General features: G+C 44.7%; 1 protein-coding gene and 1 long non-coding RNA gene across 3 annotated transcripts; one reads left to right on the top strand and one right to left on the bottom strand.

The window, feature by feature from the left end:
- Window positions 1-120: 120 nt before the first annotated feature.
- On the bottom strand, window positions 121-14,623 carry pcdh12 (protocadherin 12). 2 transcript variants are annotated; one of them, XM_034597178.1, is made up of 5 exons: window positions 11,387-14,623; window positions 7,225-7,316; window positions 4,554-4,705; window positions 826-990; window positions 121-566 (listed from the first exon to the last, which is right to left on the bottom strand). In XM_034597178.1, the coding sequence occupies exons 1-5, from the start codon at window positions 14,252-14,254 to the stop codon at window positions 301-303; spliced, it is 3,543 nt and encodes a 1,180-aa protein (XP_034453069.1). In that variant the 5' UTR covers window positions 14,255-14,623; the 3' UTR covers window positions 121-300. The 2 variants fall into 2 exon arrangements, with proteins under 2 accessions (XP_034453069.1, XP_034453070.1); XM_034597179.1 differs by having other exon boundaries at window positions 7,225-7,313.
- On the top strand, window positions 4,859-22,247 carry LOC117768823. Its single transcript, XR_004615106.1, has 5 exons — window positions 4,859-4,870; window positions 11,355-11,358; window positions 13,142-13,151; window positions 19,215-19,221; window positions 21,913-22,247. It is a non-coding gene; the product is annotated as an uncharacterized LOC117768823 (long non-coding RNA).
- The last annotated feature ends 87 nt before the right edge of the window (window positions 22,248-22,334 follow it).

The following is a 22,334-nucleotide window of genomic DNA, read 5'->3' as shown; positions in this document are numbered from 1 at the left end:
CACTTCAACGTGTTTTTCATCTCATGCAGTTAAAAACAAAAAGTCGCTAAGTTTGGGGAAGTGAGTTCAACTGTGCGAGAGAGTTTGACCGAACCTCACATGTCGTGTCGTACTTCTCACAAATCAAACTGAAAGTTCGTAGTGTTTTTATCTTCAGACCTCGAGTCTCGTCATCGTATCGACGCACGCTGACACAACCGCAGCTGTTTTAAATCACAAGTACTTTTCAGTTAACGTCTAAAAATAGATTAATCATAGAAACGTGTGAATCTGCGTCAGTCAGTCTTTTCCAGTGTTCAGTTATATTTGATGGTACAGTCCTGATGGCGCCGCGAGGCCCGGACGCTTCTCCGTGTTCCCAGAGTTCCTCGGTGCGTTTCCCGCAGCGGGCGTGGCGTTGCCGTCCAGGCCCAGCGAGCGTCGGTACGCCGCAGAGAGTCGGTACAGGACGTCCGGTCGGGGGCCCGGGTGGGCGTCGGCCTTCTGCGTCATCAGCATTTCAAACAGCGTGCTGACCTCGGACAGGAGGGCCCCGCCCAGTGGGCCGTCCTTCTCTGGACTTTTACCTGAGAGGAGGAAGAAGAGAAGGAGGTGTCACTCTGCTGCTTCTTCTGAGAACTACAAATTTAAAAATGTGATGGTCACCACCTATTTAATTAGAGTATTTTTAGTTTGCCATGATAAAAAAACTTGATATGAATTCTTTAATACTGTTGTGAAATTAAGATAGCTTTAACTTTGTTATGCTATTTTCTAATATGTTATTGACCTAAAGATAAAAATAAATGTTACTATTTAAAGTGAACGTAGTTTCTTGTGTTTTACCGAAGGTGGAGAAGGACGAGGAGTCCAGACAGTCCCGTGGAAGAGGCTCAGTTTCAGGGGACGGAGGCCCGTTGGGGACAAACACGTTGTCATGGTAGTCGCCTGCGAGCGGGAGAGAGAGTCTCGCCATCCAGGACGGGTCGGTGACCTCCGAGAAGACGTCATCTGCAGAAAGAGAGACAGACAGAGACGTTTGAACTGGACGTTTTACTTTTGAACCACATTTTGTCGAGTGAAGATGAACGTAGCTCTGGAACGATTCTTTCTAAATCAAAGAGTAACGACCGATAACAAACTACTGATGCAACAAAGAGACTCGTATCAGGTCGTCATGACCTTTGACCTCCGACCCCTGAATCTAATCAGTTCATCTTTGAGTCCTAACGAAAACATTGGGACAGAATCTGAAGAAGTTCCCGTGTTTGGTTCTTGAGTTTCTCCGACTCTCCTGATGCTGAAGTGTGATGTCGAGGCAGGAAAAGGAGGAAGTGACACTCGGGTTTTATCGGCTGCCGTCAACAGGAGTTTTCCACATCTGTTGTGTCGGCTTCACCGAAAACATCCCGTTCACACCGTTCTATCAAAAACAAACCCTGTTGGCTCCTGCTCCACATGCATGTGTCTGTCAGAGGCGTGAACACCGGGCGTGAGGGGGTGAAAACACACAAAGTCTCATTCAGTCATTTACTGTACAACACGTTAATGCACAGAAACACATGAATGTTTAACACCTTGATCGTCTCTGTTCTGATCTTCATCAGATCCTGTTTACATCCATCTCATCCAATTACATGTGATGATCCTTTTCTCAGCGTGTTGTTCAGCTCATGTGATCTGAGAAACAACATGACGCCTCGTTCTTCATGGTGCAAAGATACTGAGGCTTTATATTTTCTTTATAATAAAATGTTTCAGGCTTTAAGTATTTAATGAACTCTGACTGATCATTATTGACTGAATCTGCTTCACAGAGAGGGAGGTACAGTACGTGGATCATTTCTCATTTCCACAATATTTAGTTTTAGAAGGAAACCGGAACAATTGAGTAATTGAAATATATATATTCAAGCCTTTTCAGCTTTTAAAATACATCTTAAATAGATAATGGAAGTTATATTAATACCAGATTTACATCTATACACAAAGTCTTATTCATTATCTCTTGATTGATCCTTTTTGCTGTTTTTATCATCTGTATTTGTTTTATTTGTTTGAATCTTGTGTTAAAAAAAAAACGTTTTTAGTTTGAGATTTGAATTTCGTGCTCTGACAGAAACGGATCAACTTGCCTCATTTATTTAAAATCAAAACGTTTCAACTCCGCTCAGACTAATCAGCCTGAGGAGCTGAGGTCTCCTTCATGTAACCACAACCAGATGCAAGGAGTTAACTCACACACACACACACACACACACACACACACACACACACACACACACACTAATACATACACCCGGTGTGGCCCAGACCTCCACCAAAGCCCCCCCACATCCCCCCCTCTCTTTGTTTTGGCAGTTTTTCATCACTGATCCTCTGAATAGAAAATCCTCTTTAAATTACCAAACGCTTCGAGTTTCAGCAGATTCTCCGGAGATAAAATCGTCTGCTGCCTCATGTCGGACCTGGTGTTGATGTTAGGAGAAGAAGCTGTCGACACCCGCGTGTGTTTCACGTCTTAGTGAGTCCATCTGGGTGTTGTTGTGTGTTGTTGTGTGTGTTGTTGGGCCTCGTCGGTCCATTAACACACCTGCTGCAGCATTAAAAGCTCTGATCCTTCACCTCCGTCTCACAGAGTGTTAACGGAGCCGCAGGTTCATCTTCCTGCCTGGTCTCAGTTTCTCTGTTTCAATTCTTCACCAGCTCTTTAAAACTTTCCGAGTTTGATAATTTAAACATTAATACAGTTTAACCTGGAAATAAAACCAGTTATTTTACTTGAAAAACCAAATCTGAGCACAACCTGCTGTGAATCTCTGCCACATATGTTAAACCTCTCAGTTCAAACTATCAGAATCCAACAATTTCATGTTTAAAACTGTGAATCTTAAAATGTTTAAGATTTAAGATGGTTAAGATGATTTTAAGGTTTAAGATTCAGTTAATCAATTAACTTCTTGCGTTACAGAGTCTTGACAGATTCATCTTCTTCTGGATCACAGATGAGTCTCTTTTAGTAAAAAGTGGTAGAATATGACTCACACCTTCAACAGCTTATATCTGACAACGTGATTCTGAGAACACACACAGTCCCAAGACATGGAGAAGAATGAACACACACAAAGACACACACACACACACTCACTCATCATATCATCTTCAGACCTGAACAAAGGATCAGGTGTTTGTGTGATTCACAGAGGTTTGAAGAAGACGCAGCAGTCGAACACACACACACACACACACACACACACACACACACACACACACACACACACACACACACACACACACACACACACACACACACACACACACACACACAGTTGTCGCTCTGGTGTGAGTTACACTGATGATGGCGCCTGCAGCGAAGAAGGTGAGTCAAGTGTCACACACATAAAAACAACACACTCCCACACACACTTTTGTTTCTCTCTCTCCTGCCCTGAAGTGAAGCTCGCTCGACCGTCATCAGGCGGTAATCCCCTCTGCTCTGACCACAACCACACACACACACACACACACACACACACACACACACACACACACACACACACACACACACACACACACACACACACACACACACTGGCCTACATGTGGAATTCCCAGTTAAACAATGAGCCTTAAGAGTTTGAGGTTCACGTTAATATCTTGGTTAAACTTTGTGGTCGTAGTTTTAAATGAAAGCAAAGAGAACGAGGACGTGATGTGGACGCTCTCTAGTTTTAGTATTTATGATTTTAAACCTTTCAATGTTAATGACGACGCAACATAATGGAAATAATAATAATCCTGAATAACTACAAATAAATACTCAAATAATAACGAACCTTAATGTTAATCATCGCTACGATAATGTCAGATCATGATATAACAACATGCTAATGAAGTGACATTAAAGTGACACTAACATGTTAATAATACAAACATTTTACACAATAATAAGAATTTTGGGGGATTTTCAGCCATAAAAAACAGAATCAGATCATTTCCTGATGAGGATCCTCAGAACCAGGAGATCCATGAAGACAAAGAGATGAGTGGGCCGTGGGTGGATGTGGATGTAAAACCTGTCACTGGGTTATTTCCTGTTTTCTACCTTTCGTCAGTGTGAGTCCATTGTGAGTGAAGAGTGTGTTTATTCTGCGGGGGAACAAAGGTCACATGCTTTAAACCTCCAGTTCCACCAGGAGCTCGCTGACAAACACACACACTGAGTTCAGCGTCTGGAGGACAAAGATGAATTCTGACGTCACCTGACTCGCACCAGTACAAAAACTTAACACAACTTTACATAACATAACTCGTGTGTGTGTAAAACTCTATTGTTGTATGAATGCACAGGATAATGCAGTATGTTTGCAGTATTTTGTCCCATAGTTTACCATTGAACTGTTGTAGTACTTATTGTATCATTGTGTTAAGTTGTGTGCAGCTCCAGACAGATTTCCACATAGGACAATAAAGTTTATATTATCTTGTGTACATTGTTTTAGATTTTTCAAAAGAGGTGTGTGTGTGTGTGTGTGTGTGTGTGTGTGTGTGTGTGTGTGTGTGTGTGTGCGCACCAGGGTGGTTGAGCAGGTTGTGGAGCCCCTCCTCCAGCTGAGGGTCTATGGGCGAGTCTCGTCCCGGTTCCCAGTCCATGTCTCCGGCCTCGCTCTCTCCGTGTCCACTGTCCTTGGTGCTCTGCCAATCAGAGCAGTCCTGACCCCCGTATCTGCACCAAACGCACAATAAACACAACTTTAAACAACATCCAGGTCGACACCTTCCTCCTTACACATGAACCAGAGAGAGGATCAGTCGAGGGGAGAATTGTCCTTTGTGTCCTTTTTGAGTTCCTGACAAACTTCTGGCAAATTATACCAATAAATTAAAAGTGGTATTTCCCAAAAACCACAGATTTGTCTTAACAATGTGATTTACAACCTGAATAATCATCCGTTCACCTTTGGAAAATAAGGATTGATAATTCACTGCACAAAAAGACAGAAATATAGAAATGAACAGTTAAAACATGGAATAAACAAAAGTCTTCAGTCGATCGACACTTTGATCTAAACACGTCTTTTTCACAGAGAAACAAAAGAAGCAGATAAGAAGCAGACGGAGAAACGGAGCCAGAGGTGAAGTCAGAGAAACTGATAACATTCCTGAGCTTATGATAAATACAGTCAGAACCACAGGCCACCACCAGTCACACTTTCTGAGCTACAGTGTGTGTGTGTGTGTGTGTGTGTGTGTGTGTGTGTGTGTGTGTGTGTGTGTGTGTGTGTCTGCGTTCATGCTCTAACAGGAAGTCTGATAAAGGTGAGTTAGTCACAAACTCATCTTATCCCGACTGAAGATTAAAATCTTATAAAACAATGAGTTGAGATGATTTTCAGTTCAAGTTCATTCATGTTTATTTTTTCATTTCGAAAAGTCCCCAGAGAGAAGAAATGATCTAAATTAAATAAAAGTCCAAACTCCTGTAAGAGGTCAACCACTGAGCAGGTGTGTGCTGCTGCCGCGGCAGAAAAAGAAAAGTCACCTCATAATGTGAAAAGTGTTTTTTTAAATATCTTTGCGTTATTATGACATAAGTTATGAACACATCATTAATGGATGAAACAAAATAAGACATAATTTAGTTCACTGAAATGCGTGATGAATAAAATAATGATGTGCAGTGAACCCAGTGACTCTAACTGGGAACCCAGTGACTCTAACTGGGATCTGACCTCGAGCACAGTTCGTCTTCTGAAACCCACACGAGTGACAAAGTGATTCACGCAACTGTGTGTGTGTGTGTGTGTGTGTGTGTGTGTGTGCGTGTGTACGTGTGTGTGTACGTGTTGAAACAGAGCCAATATGAAACAGAGTGTGTGTTGTATCAAGGTGATGTCAGATCTAATCTCATCGCCATGGTGACGCTGAATTACCTGCTTCCTGTGGACCAGTCAGACGGAGCCCCCCCACACACACACACACACACACACACACACACACACACGCACACACACACACTTTATAAGACACTCATCCTGTGACATTGAATGTTTGACTCTGTGTCCTGTTTGTCTGTTGCTGTTATTTCAGTCACGGCAGGTCAGTCGGTCACAGACTCTGAGGAAGACGTTCATCAGCCACGACTTCGACACATCAAGCAAACGTTTGTAAAATCGATGTTGACAATGGAGCTCGGACTCATCAGCTGCTCGCTTAATAATATCAATTAAACCAACAGGATTTCACTTATTCCAGATGTGTGTCTGCAGATCAATTCATTGTCATCTTATCTTTGCACAACAATTAACTTGTTCGTAATCCTAAGAGTTTATGAGAAATTTAACTTCCTGCAAACATGCACCAAGCAGCTGAAGTGTAAATCCCTCATTGTGTGTGTATGTGCATCTACATGTGAACTGAATGTTTGACAGTGTCTCATCTCTTCAGGATTTTCATTAGTTAAATCGTTAAAATTACATTATCTACAGAAGCAGCATCATCTGCTCACGTCTGCAGTTTGAAGCTCTCGAGGATCTTTGCACAAAACAAACACAAACGTTCTGGCTCAGGAGAAACATCTGTGAGTTTTTAGAATCGGTGGCATTCCCGGTTAATGTCCGGTGGACCTGCTATCAGCCGCAGCCGGGTGTGATCAGAGTCTGAAACCTGCAGCCAGCTGGATCTGGATCAGGCCTCTGGAGATGAAGAGAGGGATTTGACTCTCTTCCTCTTTTAGATTTCAGTCTGTTTTAAAATCTCAACTCTCTCACTCAACCTGGAGAGTAAAGGTCCCAGTGAAAAGGTTTATTCAGCTTCTCCACTGTTTTCAGGGCGTTTTATTTAAAGGTTTTGTTAAAGGTGCTGTTTGGTTTGTTCATTTATCCCACAGATAACTTTTATAGATTTAAACTGTAGTTTTATACATTTTCACAAAGTGTCTCCGGTCAAACTGAGTCATTTCTAAACGCAGCGAGTTTTCACGTCAGTTTGAGGATAAAGTAATAAAATAAAAGCTCATTGTGTTTAAGATGAAAGTTACAGAAATTAAACTGAAAAACATCTGAGAATGTGAATATGAAAGCAGAGGGAGCTTATTGGTTTGACTTTGTTGTGGTTTCGTTGAGCCTACATCAGAGGAGGAGGAGGAGTAGAACAAGGAGGAGGAGGAGGAGGAGGAGGAGGAGGAAGAGGAGGAGGAGGAGGAAGAGGAGGAGGAGGAGGAAGAGGAGGAAGAAGAGGACTGACCTGCCGTTGCGATGAGAATATTTGTTCCCTCTGAAGTTTGTCTTCGGCTGCAGCTGACCCTGTCGGAGGAGGGAGAGGAGCTGGGAGATCTGCTGCAGGGAGGAAGAGGAGGAAGAGGAGGGAGGTTAGAACTTCAGGCTAAAGACTCACAGACTATCATGATGAAGGCCTGCACCTGAATAAGACAGAGCTGAAGTGTTTCTGTACCAGCGTCTGAAAAGCTTCTGATACTCCTAAATATCAGAAATCACCTCCTCTAATGTTTTGTCAGTTGTTATTTGGTGTTGGATCAGTTCAGCAGATAAACAGAGTCCAGGCATCAGACTCGATATAGGGACAGAGAACGGGATCAGACTCGATATCAGGACAGAGAACGAGATCAGACTCGATATCAGGACAGAGGACGGGATCAGACTCGATATCAGGACAGAGTCCAGGCATCAGACTCGATATCAGGACAGAGAACTGGATCAGAATCGATATCAGGACAGAGAACTGGATCAGACTCGATATCAGGACAGAGAACTGGATCAGACTCGATATCAGGACAGAGAACGGGATCAGACTCGATATCAGGACAGAGAACGGGATCAGACTCGATATCAGGACAGAGAACGGGATCAGACTCGATATCAGGACAGAGAACGGGATCAGACTCGATATCAGGACAGAGAACGGGATCAGAATCGATATCAGGACAGAGAACGGGATCAGACTCGATATCAGGACAGAGAACGGGATCAGAATCGATATCAGGACAGAGAACGGGATCAGACTCGATATCAGGACAGAGAACGAGATCAGACTCGATATCAGGACAGAGAACGGGATCAGAATCGATATCAGGACAGAGAACGGGATCAGACTCGATATCAGGACAGAGAACGGGATCAGAATCGATATCAGGACAGAGAACGGGATCAGACTCGATATCAGGACAGAGAACGAGATCAGACTCGATATCAGGACAGAGAACGGCATCAGACTCGATATCAGGACAGAGAACGGGATCAGAATCGATATCAGGACAGAGAACGAGATCAGAATCGATATCAGGACAGAGAACGAGATCAGAATCGATATCAGGACAGAGAACTGGATCAGACTCGATATCAGGACAGAGAACGGGATCAGAATCGATATCAGGACAGAGAACGGGATCAGAATCGATATCAGGACAGAGAACGGGATCAGACTCGATATCAGGACAGAGAACGGGATCAGACTCGATATCAGGACAGAAAACGGGATCAGACTCGATATCAGGACAGAGAACGGGATCAGAACTTCGCTTGTTGTTTAAAGACTTTTGAACCAGAGCGCTGGGAACTGTGGGATCGTCTCTGTTGCTTTAGCTGCTTGAACAACGTCTGCTTTTAAAAACACAGGTAAAAAAGTGAATAAACACGATTTTCTCCTTTTGGATCCGTCAGTTAGTTGAACAGTGTGAGAACCGAGCGGCTGCGTCCGTCTCACTGCTCAGAGCGTTCTGCTGACAGCTGCTGTTATACAGCGGATACACACTGATCACCAGGGAGGAAACACACACACACACACACTGGGCAGGGTGTGTGTGTGTGTGTGTGTGTGTGTGTGCACGCTAATATATGACTTTGTTTCAGTCCTGGCGTTTGTGTGGTCTGTGTGTTTTTAAACATGCACGCTGCTGCAGCGACAGGAAATGGCCTCTACGTAAAAGCCTATTCTTCTCTGGCCGGTTTCCTTCCAGGATGGACGGCGAAATTTGGACGAGTCGAGGGTGTGTGTGTGTGTGTGTGTGTGTGTGTGTGTGTGTGTGTGTGTGTGTGTGTGTGTGAGTGTGTGTGTTTTGAGGTGTAGGTGAAAACCCCCTCCTCCTCCTCCTCCTCCTCCCAGACGTCCAGAGGCCTCTTCCTCTCCGATCTCGAGGGAGGAGAGAGACTTCTGAAGCCAGAAAGGTGGAGGAGAGGGGGATGCTGGGTAAAAAGAAAAAGGCCTCTTCCTTTCTCTAATAGGAATCACGTGAGGAGGTCGAGCTCTTTGTTCTGCGTCTGCCGGGCGATGCCGGCGACTTTCGCCCTCAATGACGCGGTTTGGTATTTCAACCAGCGAAGCTTTGGATTCTGATTCTGAGGATCTGAGTCACGATCACGAGTCCAACTCATCTCTGAGCTCGTAGAAGGAACGTTACTTGTGTTATAATATAGATAACTGAAAATGAATGTTCATTACTTTAATGGATCATTTTCTTTTGATTTTCTTTTGAATCTTTTGTTTGCTCTTGCAGCCTCATGTTTTTCTGACAGTAGGATATATTAGTTTTTTTGTTTAGAATAAGAAAAAACTGCATAAAGTGTTTTTGAAACTACAGATTCCTCATCACATTGAGGATTGTGACCCTGCAGCTGAGGGTGAATGTAAATCTGTGAATACAGCGTCTGAGGCTCTGATGTGCAGATCCAGTATCTGTGTCTGCGGCTGACGGTTCGATCCCCGGCTCAGTTTCCTGCTCCGCTCTCTGAGTCGCTGTTTTTAGTCGGATCTGTTTTTCTTTCCTCTTTCTTCTCGACTCAGTAAAAGTGATTCTCGGGTCATTTGTACGTGACAGGAGCAGCGTGTGAGAGCGGAGTCGACTTACACTACAAACACATCACAGCTTACTTTGGCTGGCCTCAACCCCCCCCCCCCCCCCCCCCCCCCCCACCTCCTCCTCACACTGACTCCCCCACACACACAGAGCTCCCCTCCTCCTCCTCATCCCTCACACACACACACACACACACACACACACACACACACACACACACACACACACACACACACACACACACACACACACACACACACACACCTCCTCGGCTCCTGGTTTCAATATGAATCTGAAATGTGATATTTAGTAAAGGAGGAGAAAAAGAGAGAGTTTCTGGGGGGGCATTAGTGACTGTGACACATGAGCACCTGAATAAACTCTTCACAGTCATCAGTCACTCGCACACACACACACACACACACACACACACACACACACACACACACACACACACACACACACACACAACCACACACACAGAGTCGTGTTTCCATAACTTCAGGGGACATTTAATTGACTAACTCTAACCTTAACCTTAGCTACTACTTACATAAACCTAAACCCAACCACAGTTCACATCCTGATCCTCACCTCAACCAGAACCTCACTAATGACACTCTGCCTCATTAGGACTGAGCTTTTGTCCCCATGAGGTCGACTGGTCCTGACAAGGTCAGTTTTTATACTGGAAAAGCTCCTGAAGAGGTTACAAAAATGAGTACGCACACACACAGACACACACAGACACACACAGACACACACAGACACACACACCTTCACCTCCACCCGACTCCAGGCCTCGGGCTGTCTGAGTAAGTCATCACACAGGAGGCCGAAAAAGGCAGAAAGGCTTCTGGGAAAATGTAAGGGAATCTGCTTTCTGTCTGTGTGTGTGTGTGTGGCAGAGAGAGAATGGGGGTGGGGGGGGGGGGAGGCACTAAACTCTCTACTCTCTAATGGACTTCACTTCAGATTAATCTCAACGCCTGCAGGGGGCGAGACTTAATTACGCTCCGGCACTAAGTGTAAGCACATGTTGAAGTAAATGTGATCACACGTTTTTTGATGGAAGTAAATTAGATTTAAACGAGAGCCGGCAGCGGCGCGTTGACCTTAATGTCGGCGCCACCGTGGAAAACATAAATAAGAAGACATTAAAATATCATCAGGCGGATTTTGTGAAAATCGTTAAAACAATGTAAATGGACTCATCTGTCAAACCGAGTCGCAGTAAAGTTCGTCGTTCGCTGCCTTGAACATAACTTCACAACTTCAGTCACGAGTGTGAGTGTTGTGGCGAGTTTTAATGAACGCTGAGCTGAGTGAACTCCATTTTAACTTTGTTGTAAAAGACATTATAAGCTTGTTAGCGTGTTTCCCAGCATGCATTGTGTTTGGGTTTTCTAGCTTTTTTCTATTTTACTTCTTATGTATATTTTCAGATGATGGAAATTCTTTAAAATCCTCTTGAAATGACAACACACTCACACCAGGGATGATATAAATGTAAAATCTGTGATTCAATTGACTAATTAAACAAAACTTAAGTCACAGTCTGAAGTTACGTGAGTGTTGGAAGTTGCCACATCTCACCTGCACCTCTGGAGAAGCTGACGAGAGCTCGATCGAGTCTCCAAACGCAGCCATGGAGAGTCGAACCAGGTTCCGGAGCATCCGCTGGTGCTCTGCCTCGTGACCCCCTCGTCCCTCCAAGGTCCTCGGCCTCCTGAGAGTCGCCTGGGACCCCGAACGAGCCGGCTCCGCCTCCTCCCCCTCAGGGTGGGCCTGTCGCTTCAAGGTGCTTGAGTGTGAGACTGAAGAGGAAGACGACGTGTTCCTGGATTTCCGAAGAGTTCTGTACGATGTGGCGGGAGTCAGAGGCAGAGCGCCATCCAGTTCGATGTTCCCAGGTTTCCGGAGGGTTCTGCAGTGATGGGTGACAGGTAGAGTGGCGTCCCCGTCTGGGAAGCCTTGGGAATGGAAGCTTGAGTTCATGGCTGACGGCGTTAAGGTGTACTGCCTCTCAGTTTCTACATCTTCTGACATCACTGGAGGCGGAGCCAGTGGCTGGGATTCACTTTCGTCCTCAGGAACCTCCTCCTTTCGCCCCCGGATGACGGGGATTAGCTGAATGTCAGACTTTCTGATGTTCTTCTGCGGCCGCCGAGGATGGCGGGTGTAGGTCGACTCAGCCTGTCTGCAGTTGTAGGCACGGTTGTCTCGTTTCTCGGGGCGGCAGAAGGTCGTCACCAAAGCGATGGCCAACAGAAGCAGCAGGCATGAAGCACCCAGGCAGATCGCTAGCATCATGGTAAAACTAAGCTGTGCTCGGCTTCCAGGTGACGAGTTCTTCAAATGGTCCTTGAGGTTGATGAAGGTCACCTCCAGAGTCACTTTGGTGGTCAGACTGGGAGAACCCATGTCTGATACAGCTACGCCCACTTTAAAGGTTTTCCCAATGAGCTCAGTAGCGTTGGTGGTGTTAACGAAGAGTTGGCCCGTAGCCTCGTCCAACCAGAAGAGTCCGTCGGGGTTTCCTTGGGCAAGGAGGTACTGCACTTCCCCGTTGAGCCCTGAGTCCGGGTCTTCAGCTTTTAGGGTTGATGCCATAAATCCAACAATTCCTTCTCTGACAGGTTGATTAATTATAAAATCGGCCGACGCCTCCTCCATGTTGTTGCCCAGCTCAGTCACCACCTCCCCTTTGTCTGCGTTGACGGGCACATTTAAAGACACAACGTCGTTTCTCGGTTTCGGCTCCGTGATGACCGGGTAGTTGTCGTTCATATCCTCCACGTCGATCTGCACGGTGGCGGTGCTGGTGAGAGGCGGATGACCGTGGTCAACAGCCAACACAATGAAAGTGTAGGTGTTGGATTCCTCGTAGTCCAGAGGCTGCCGGATGCTTATGACACCACTACTCGAGTGGATGTTGAAAATGTCTGTGTCACTGTCCAGGTCTTTGGGGCTGTGAATGAAGTAGGAGACTCTTCCACTGAGTTTCAGGTCGACATCGTTGGCTTCGACCTTGAGAGCGTGGTAGCCTACGTCGTTGTTCTCCTTGACAGTGGCCTTATACAAGGAGGTGGAGAACACCGGGGTATTGTCATTCTCATCCAGAACAAGGACGGGCAATTGTTTTACACAAGACAGAGGAGGATCTCCATAATCCTGGGCAAGCAGCGAGATGTTGTACTGCATAACCTTCTCTCGATCCAGGCTGCCGTCGGTTACAATCATGTAGTTGTCGCCATGAATCTTCTTGAGGCGGAACGGGCCGGATCCTTGCTGTATACTTGCTATCGTTTTTCCATTGTCCCCTGAATCTGCATCAGAGACCATCACCAGAGCAAGAAAAGTGTCCACCGAGGTTCCCTCGAGCACGGTCGCCACAGGGGAGTTGGGTGGAGTCCAGGTCATGTGTATCCTCGGTGCGTTATCGTTAATGTCTGTGAGCTTGACGTGCAGTTTGCAGTGCGAGGGGATGGAATTGGGTCCACGATCACGGGCCTGGATAATCACTTCATAAGAGGTCTGGGCCTCATAGTCCAGATGTGCTCTGAGACTCACGGCTCCGCTTTGTGGGTCCACAAAGAAAAGTTTCTGAACGTTCTGATGATTGTGTTTACTGAGCGAATACTCCACTTCCCCATTGGCTCCCTGGTCCGGATCGGTGGCCTTGACGTTGATGATGGTTGTCCCAAGAGCTGTGTCCTCAGAAAGCTCCACAGTTGGAGTGCCGTCCTCAAACTTGGGGCTATTGTCATTGGAGTCCTGAATATTAACACGAACTAACGTGCTCCCAGATTTAAGGGGATTCCCTTTGTCCCACGCCACCAAGGTGAGGTCGAAGGAGTTTTGAACCTCCCTGTCAAGTTCTTTGATAACCACTAACTCTGCTTGTTTTGTTCCATCTGGACCAACCGTCACATCCAGAGCGAAGTGCTGGTTGACGGACAGCGAGTAGGTCTGGAGACTGTTGGGCCCCGCGTCAGGATCGACCGCCCGGTCCAGAGGGATTCGCATCCTGAGGCTGGCGGTCTCTGAGATCTCCACTTCCTGCAGAGGACTGGGGAAGCTGGGGCTGTGGTCGTTTAGGTCCATCACCTCCACACGAACCCTCAGGCAGTTCATGGCACCTTGTCTCTTGTAGAGGACGCTGAAGGCCACCTCACACAGGTCAGACCCCCGGCACAGCTCCTCCCTGTCCAGCCGGCCTTGGGTGGAGACCACTCCGTCTCGAGTGCTGACGGAGAAGGGAAGGGCTTTGCCATGTTCCACCACCTGGAAATCCTCCAGGGGACCAGTTTCGTCCCTCTGCCGAAGGTCATCCAACAGCCGGCCGACCTGGGTCCCCGCCGGCTGCTCCTCCCAAACCTGGTACTTGATGATTATTGATGACGGCTCGGAGGAGCGAGCCTCGGAGCAAAGACCCAGAACCAGAAGCAGAGCCAGCAGCATATTGTTGTGAAGAAAATCTCCTGTCTACGGGCTAAACTGACATGTTTAACATAAATAAAAGATAAATGTTGAAATTAAAACAACTTTCAAACTGTCTTTAAATAGAAAAGATAAATATCAAGTCTGTCTCCTACAAACAAAAATAATCTCCAGTTTCTTTTTTTCAAAACAAACAACAGAACCAGTGAAGAAAACTGAAAAGCAAACACCTAATTATTTGGTCAGAAGTCAATTATCTGAAGCTATAATTAAGATGTCACCCTCCCTCTCTTTATCCGCTCCACGCTCTGCCTGCCTCTCTGACTCACTCATGCTGCTGCTGGCGTCCGGCCTCTCGCTTCATCCTCCTTCACTCGGCACAGTTTTGCTTCAACTGAGAAAGTTTGGATGTGAGTTTCCACATGCCAGCGGAGCCTCGGCCAATCCGACGGGAGGAGGAGGGTTCTATGCAAATGGATCCAGACTCAAACACAAAGAAAATCCCTCCTGCCCTCAGGAAACTCTGCAGAAACTCTGGAGTGCTTTTAGAGAAATACGACACCGCCGCACACACTTCTGCCTGCGACTGCTTAGACTCATCCCAACCTGCCGCCTGGGCCCTGGACTCAGATCCCAGTGGGACCGAAGGCCACAGTTCACGTGTTAGTGAACTCCAGAGCGATGACGTGTGGTCTGGAGGCAGTGACAGCAAAAACACAAATACAGATATGAAGAGAGGCCGTCATCGTTATATATTATATTATGTTATATTATATATACGGTGACAGCTTCAGAGGCGACGGTCGTCAGTAACACTCAGCACACTGAGTCTCTATGGGAGCAAACTAAAGTTTATTAAAATATTTCTGTGTTTTCTTTAAAGTCTGATGTTTGCACAGTCGATCGTTTGTTGTTATTTTTTATTTCACCGACGTTGACACGAGTGCTGTAAATTCAGAAGCTCGACCTGAATGTGACGAAACCCACATTCCAGCTTTAACCCTCAAATATAATTATGAAGAATTTCAGTGTTGAGGCCACAGACGTCGAAACATTCCCAGAGCATCAGTTTGTTTCTCTGCTAAAGAGCAACATTAGACTTCTACTTGAAGCAAGTACTTGCTTTTAGATACTTAAAGTATTAAAAGTAAAGGTACTTCCATAATGAAATGATCTAAGTAAATGTACTTTGTTAAATCCCACCACTGGTTACAGTTTTTTTCATTTAGGAGAATATCTGTGAGTTTCAAGAATAAATACTGGTTCATGATTTAGGATTTATTTGCATGAAAGATTAGACGATACAATAAGATGAGATATGATGAGATATAATAACATGATCAATACAGGAAACGATATATAATATGATACGAATAAAAACAGTATTCAAAATAAAACTATAAAACTATAAATAATATACAATAACAACACATAACGCAGTATAGACTCATACTGATAATTATCCTGTTAATGTTATGACATGTGAATAATTTACTGCAGTATTACACGTGCACATACTTTAAATACTTCACCCTACATTTCATTCTTTGTTTAGAAACCAGCAGATACTAAATTAAAACCATTAAAACCAGTTGGTGCTCACAGCCACAGATCCTCTGACACAAGTTAAATATTTTCCCAGGATGCAGCAGAGCTTATTTTTCATTTGCTCCCTGAAATATCCTGCAGGCTGAGAGAGAATCAAGCGTATCACTTTCCTCTCGGCTCGGTGTGGGGGGGGGGGGCGTCCCCGGCCGATGAGAGACGTCCGCCGGACAGAGAGACGGACGACTGAGGAGGAAACAGAGTTTAAATCATTAAAATACACGAGTCAGACGGATCCATTCACCGTGAAAATAAACAAGAGGATAACAGCATTGACTGTTAATAAAGACATGACAGCTCCCATAAGTCTCAAATGCCCCCTGGTGGCTGGCTGCAGCATGGGTCATTTCACCTCCTCCATGTTAGCAGATGGGACATAAACCGAACTTAAAAATTCAAGTAGACGTTAAATAAATGTTTGTGAAAGATGGTTTCTGTTATTTTAGATCGTTCTTATCTCACCGTTGTTTGTTTGGTTTTAATTAGGCTGAGCGGTCGTGATTGACAGCTCCACCCCCCCCCCCCCCCCCCCCCCTTTATCTACGGGACAGACTCTGACTCCAAATGACGTCATCGGCACAAGATGGCTGCGTTAATGTCCAAGATATTTTATCTTCATAAATCTTTATGTGGATGGAGGGTGGAAGTGGACACGGGTCGTCCATCTTTCTTTACAGGCAACGGCTGAAAGGGAAAACTGATTTAGACGGAGCAGAGGTCAGCCAATCAGATTAGACCATCACCAAAACAAACACCTTCGACCTCCTGTCTGCTGCCAATCAACTGGTGTTCTGTGTGAGAGAGAGAGAGAGAGAGAGAGAGAGAGAGAGAGAGAGAGGGAGAGAGACAGAGAGAGAGAGAGAGAGAGACAGAGAGAGAGAGAGAGAGAGAGAGAGAGAGAGAGAGAGAGAATCTGCACACACACACACACATCTGTTTCTAGTGTGTGTGTGTGTGTGAGAGAGAGAGAGCATCTGTTTCCAGTTAATTTACCACCTGTGTGTGTGTGTGTGTGTGTGTGTGTGTGTGTGTGTGTGTGTGTGTGTGTGTGTGTGTGTGTGTGTGTGTGTGTGTGTGTGTGTGTGGTCGGGATGTTTTCATACCATCAGTCTTCATGTGTGTTCGCCTCATTTAAAGTTAAAACCTTTGAACATTAGTTTAATTCATTTATCATTTCAGACACTATAATTTGGATTTCTTAATTTTTCTGTTGCCGTTGGAAACGTCCGGACGACACGTTGTGTGTGTGAGTTTAGTTTTTTTTCCCAGGAAGTAAAAAGTAAAGTTAATAATAAAAGCAGAACTTTAGTGAATGAAGAACATCTGCAGCAGCTGCACTGATTTAAATGTGTTTCACTGTGAGACCTGGAACTTTCCTTCTGCATCGCTATGAGCTGGAGTCTGACTGACAAACAGATGACAAACCACAGCATGGTGGCTTATCACACACACACACACACACACACACACACACACAATCACACACACACACACGATATGATAAGACATGATAAGACCTGCAGTTGTTGAACATCAGCCTCTACACAAAGTTATCGTGTGTGTGTCATTACGCTGCTTCTCCACAAATCAAAATTCATCTGACGAGCCTGAGGACACATTTAACTCAGTTTTACATTTTCACACAGATTCACAGAAAGTTGTTGTTGTGACTTAAACCAGCGTTTGTGTGGAAGAGGCCAAACACAGAGGAAAGAGTTTGTTCAGCTAAATATCTGCATTAGTTTGTACAGGAAGTGATCCCTAAAACACTGGATCAACGATATCTACAACAAGTCAGCACATTTCAACAGCTCCTGTTGTTCAGCTTCGTGATTATCCTATTCGTGTGTGTGTCTGTGTGTGTGTGTGTGTGTGTGTGTGTGTGTGTGTGTGTGTGTGTGTGTGTGTGTGTGTGTGTGTGTGAAAAGTGACATGTTCTCTAACACATCAGATTCAAGGTGTCGTCTGTGTGTGTGACCCCATTAGTTACCTTTTGTTTGGCCTGAAAAGTCTGTCCACCGACAGGGCAGATGTGTGTGTGTGTGTGTGTGTGTGTGTGTGTGTGTGTGTGTGTGTGTGTGTGTGTGTGTGTGTGTGTGTGTGAACGTTGTTAAAAGCAGGATGTAGCTGATCTCATGACCCACATGAAGCCAGATAAGAATCAGAGTAGAAGAAGATAAACGGCAAACTCCAGAGTGAGAGGATGAACTGTGTGTGTGTCTGTGTGTGTCTGTCTGTGTGTGAGGGGGGTGTCATTTGTGCGTTGTGACCTGCTGAGTGAATAATCGTGTGTTCACCTGAATCCTTCTACATCTCATTCCTCAGGAGTGAGTCTATTCTTTCACAAGCCCCGACTTTCAGATTATTCATCTTCTGTGGAACAAGATGGCGCCTCACTAATTCTTATATCACATGTTAACTTATACTTTACACTTCTGATTTTTACAATCCCCTCTTTGCTCCTGTAACAAAGTATTGTTTTCGCTGTAAAGAGAAGAACTATCAGTCTGTCAGAGCCGTCGACTCATTGGTCGAACTCTCATGACAACAGGTGATGACACGGCTCTGCTGACGCCCAATCAGTGAGCTGAACCCGCTCACCTCCTCTATTGTCCCCTGAACCTCTGATTTGTTTGTTGACGTGTCGACCTCTGACCTCCCTGCTCCTTCGTCCTCCTCATCATCACCACCTCTTTGTCTGCCTCCCTCACCTCTCCACCCTTCTTTCTTTTCCTTAAACACTTCTGCAGACTCTCCTCCTCTCCACCTCCTCCTCCTCCTCCTCCTCCTCTCCATCCTCCATCCTCGCCTCCTCCCCTGCATCTGGGAACAGGTTTCCTGCCACAGGAAACGGTCTGATGGTGGAGGCCAGAGGCAGGATGTCCTGCAGAGGTGGGGAGGAGAGGAGAGGAGAGGAGAGGAGAGGAGAGGAGAGGAGAGAAAAGGAAAGGAAAGGAAAGGAAGAAGGAGAGGAGAGGAAACGAGAGGAGAGGAGAGGAGAGGAAACGAGAGGAGAGGAGAGGAGAGGAGAGAAAAGGAAAGGAAAGGAAAGGAAAGGAAGAAGGAGAGGAGAGGAAACGAGAGGAGAGGAAGAAGAGGGACACTAAACCAGGGGAGCTGGTCTGAGCATAATACAGTAAAACATGACGGGATAATAAATGATCTTTCACACCTTGTTTGTTTCAGAGCTTCAGACTTTTCAGTTTAGTCTGAACCTGAACATCAGGTGTGAACGGTTCCTCAGACCAACAGAACAGAAATCAGTCCACAAGTTAGTGGGATATAAAAATATAACAGTTATATTGTGTTTACAGGGACGTCAGCCTGCTTCTGCTTTGTTGCATTTGTTGCTGTGTGTTGTGTGTGTTGTTTGCAGTCAGTGTGTTGCTGTGTGTTGTGTGTGTTGTTTGCAGTCAGTGTGTTGCTGTGTGTTGTTTGCAGTCAGTGTGTTGCTGTGTGTTGTGTGTTGCTGTGTGTTGTTTGCAGTCAGTGTGTTGCTGTGTGTTGCTGTGTGTTGTTTGCAGTCAGTGCGTTGCTGTGTGTTGTTTGCAGTCTGTGTGTTGCTGTGTGTTGTGTGTTGCTGTGTGTTGTTTGCAGTCAGTGTGTTGCTGTGTGCTGTGTGTTGCTGTGTGTTGTTTGCAGTCAGTGTGTTGCTGTGTGTTGCTGTGTGTTGCTGTGTGTTGTTTGCAGTCAGTGCGTTGCTGTGTGTGTTTGCAGTCAGTGTGTCTGTCTGTGGTAGAGCTGCTCAAACATCAGACCTCCATGTCTGTAGCCCTCCGCCCATCGTTTCCTCTCATTCATGAAACTCACGTCTGAATTCTTGTTTGCAGAAGAGTTGATGAAGAGATTTTACTTCATGTCAAGTTTCTGTTAAATGAAATGAACACACACATGAACTGTGTGTGTTCTCTACTTGTTCTGTTATCAGGCTGATGAGATAAAAACAACACATGGAACCACACAAAGGAAACAACAGCGTCACAACGTGTGGGTGTGTGTGTGTCAGTGCATGTATGAGTATCTGCAGCGTTAATTGTGTCTTCCTGTGATTGTGGATCTTCCTCCAGCTCATCATAACCTACTGACCCCCCCCCCCCCCCCCCCCACACACACACACACACACGGCTCATCATGAAACATTCAGATTTGACCCAGATTTTAAATATTAAATTTAAATTTTGACTCCATCAGAGAATTATCGCTGAGGTTTCACAGCCTCAATATTAATGTGGTGAGTTGTGAGTTTACCAGGAAGTGTTTTAATGAATGTAAACACAGAGCTGTGCTGTTTATTGTGTGAATATGATCTGAAGTGTTTGTTGTATTTTTCTATTAAATCACTTTGAGCTGCAAAAATGTCAATTTTGATATTAAGGATTTCCTCAAATTAAGTTAAATGGGAATCACGTTTTTTTTTGTCTGAATCTTAGTGGCTAAAATTTGACAAATCAGTGTGTGTGTGTGTGTGTGTGTGTGTGTGTGTGTGTGTGTGTGTGTGTGTGTGTGTCTGTGTGTGTGTGTGTGTGTGTGTGTGTGTGTGTGTGTGTGTTCTATGCTCTGGTCGCTCTATAAGTGAAACCACGTTTCCTTCTCTTTGGTTTAAATGTTTCTGCTGAAAAAACATTCACTTCACTTCCTGTCTGAAGGAACAAGTGGTCCACATCTGTCTCACACACACAGACACACACACACCTACACACACACAGAGACACACACACCTACACACACATCAAGGTGCTTTGATGACACACACATGTTGCATGTTGGAGGAAACTCTGGTTCTGAGTGTTTCTCTTTAACGTGTTTATTTTCATACAGTAGTCGTGTGGCCACACTGGGAAATGTTTTATAAAATAAAAGCCCTGAGCTCTGGCTGCTGCAGGAGAAAGGTCAGAGGTCACAGTCAGACGTGGGGGGGAGAGGTGGGGATCAGTCGTTTGTCTGCGTGCAACTTTCATCTCTGATAAAACCACAAAACAAGAAGCAGTTAATGAACCAGATTCTGATTTTCAGACACACACACACAGACACACACACACACAGACACAGACACACACACACACACACACCTGAAAACACACAACAGCTGATTTTATTCTACTCTCTGTTCAACTTCTGCTTTTTGTATAAGATCCTGATTCTGGAAACAGTCGTAACGGGTTTTGAATGTAATTTTCAGAGAATAATTATTTAACCGAGAAATTAAAACAAATAAATGCAGTGTCCATGTTGTGAGTGCACGTTGTGTGTGTTCACATTGTGTGAGTCCACGTTGTGAGTCCACGTTGTGTGAGTCCACTTCATGTTGGAAGCTTCAGCTCCCTTGTGTGTAATTCCTAACTTTCCTCCTTTTGTGTTTCTGTTTTCGTTGCCGCTTCCTGTTTAACCTTCACCGCTGCAGCGAAGCTAAATCTGATTTTATGCTCACTTGTCTTTGTCATCATGAAGAAACCACTTTGTTACTTTTATTCTTATAAGCCGGGTTTTTTTTATTAAATATCTGGTTTCATCTTGTTGCAGAAAGAAATGTGATGATGCACATTGACACTGCAGGAGTTGTTGTGTTGAGTTGTGTTGTCGTACAGTTTCTGCTCAGTGCTGCAGCAGCTCTGTTCAAGTCAAACCTGCAGGCAACTGATGCTCAGAGGAAATGCTGCCACCCTGTGGCGTAAGTAAGGTAAAGTCAAGTATTAACAAACTTATAGAGTGAACTTGGTCACTAACAAGTTTTCATGTGGTTTAATGTGAGAACAATTCAATGTTTGATTACAAATAAATCAGGGAAAAAAATTCACAGCTTCTGTCATTGAGTTTATTAAAATCCGTACATTATTTGTCATCAGCACAGTAGAAAAACATTTAAAATCATCATTAACTAAAAATAAACTTTAACTCATCATTTTATTCTCTAGTAAAGAATCTACAAAGTTGCACTGCAATGGAACGACAGCATCGGTAAAAAAGGAAATAGAAAGAAAATCTCAAATTCCAAAACTCAAACACATTCAAATAAAATAAATCAACAAAATCAATAAAAGACAACAACATAACTACTACGTTTGATTTTCCTTTAGATAAAATAACACTTTGACACATTTGAATTCTGAGGAGCTTCGTTATTTCTAATAAATGTTTTTGTTCTGTTTATTCACAGTGAAAAGTGAGAGTGAAGAAATAAAAGTTCGATTTGATGTGACTGAGCTGCAGCTAAAAGGCCCCGTGGTTCGGAGACATGAGAAGATCGCCCTCTCCTGGTCGTACCTCAGTATCTCATGTTACTCCTGTGATACGTCATTCAAATCACGTTGAGGCCAAAGAATCAAACAGGATCAGAAACTACTTGTTTTCTAGAGATAAATCCGTCTGAAGAGGATCTGAAAACAAGGATGTGAAGCTGCGACTTCAAAAAGGACAAAAATTTGAACCTTTACATAGATGAATGTTTGTTATTGTCTGGTTATCACTGATTCTTTCTGTTCTTCAAACTTCACCTCTG

The sequence above is a fragment of the Hippoglossus hippoglossus genome, chromosome 10 (assembly GCF_009819705.1).
Source record: "Hippoglossus hippoglossus isolate fHipHip1 chromosome 10, fHipHip1.pri, whole genome shotgun sequence".
NCBI lineage: Eukaryota > Metazoa > Chordata > Actinopteri > Pleuronectiformes > Pleuronectidae > Hippoglossus > Hippoglossus hippoglossus.
This window is presented reverse-complemented; position numbering and strand designations above follow the sequence as displayed.

Excerpts from the sequence above, each read along its gene's own strand:
- pcdh12 (XM_034597178.1), bottom strand. The coding sequence starts at position 14,254 with ATGCTGCTGGCTCTGCTTCTGGTTCTGGGTCTTTGCTCCGAGGCTCGC. Across the intron at positions 7,317-11,386 it reads CAGCTTCTCCAGAGGTGCAG|CAGATCTCCCAGCTCCTCTC; the intron begins GTGAGATGTGGC and ends TCCTCCCTGCAG. Across the intron at positions 991-4,553 it reads CAACCTGCTCAACCACCCTG|ATGACGTCTTCTCGGAGGTC; the intron begins GTGCGCACACAC and ends CTCTTTCTGCAG.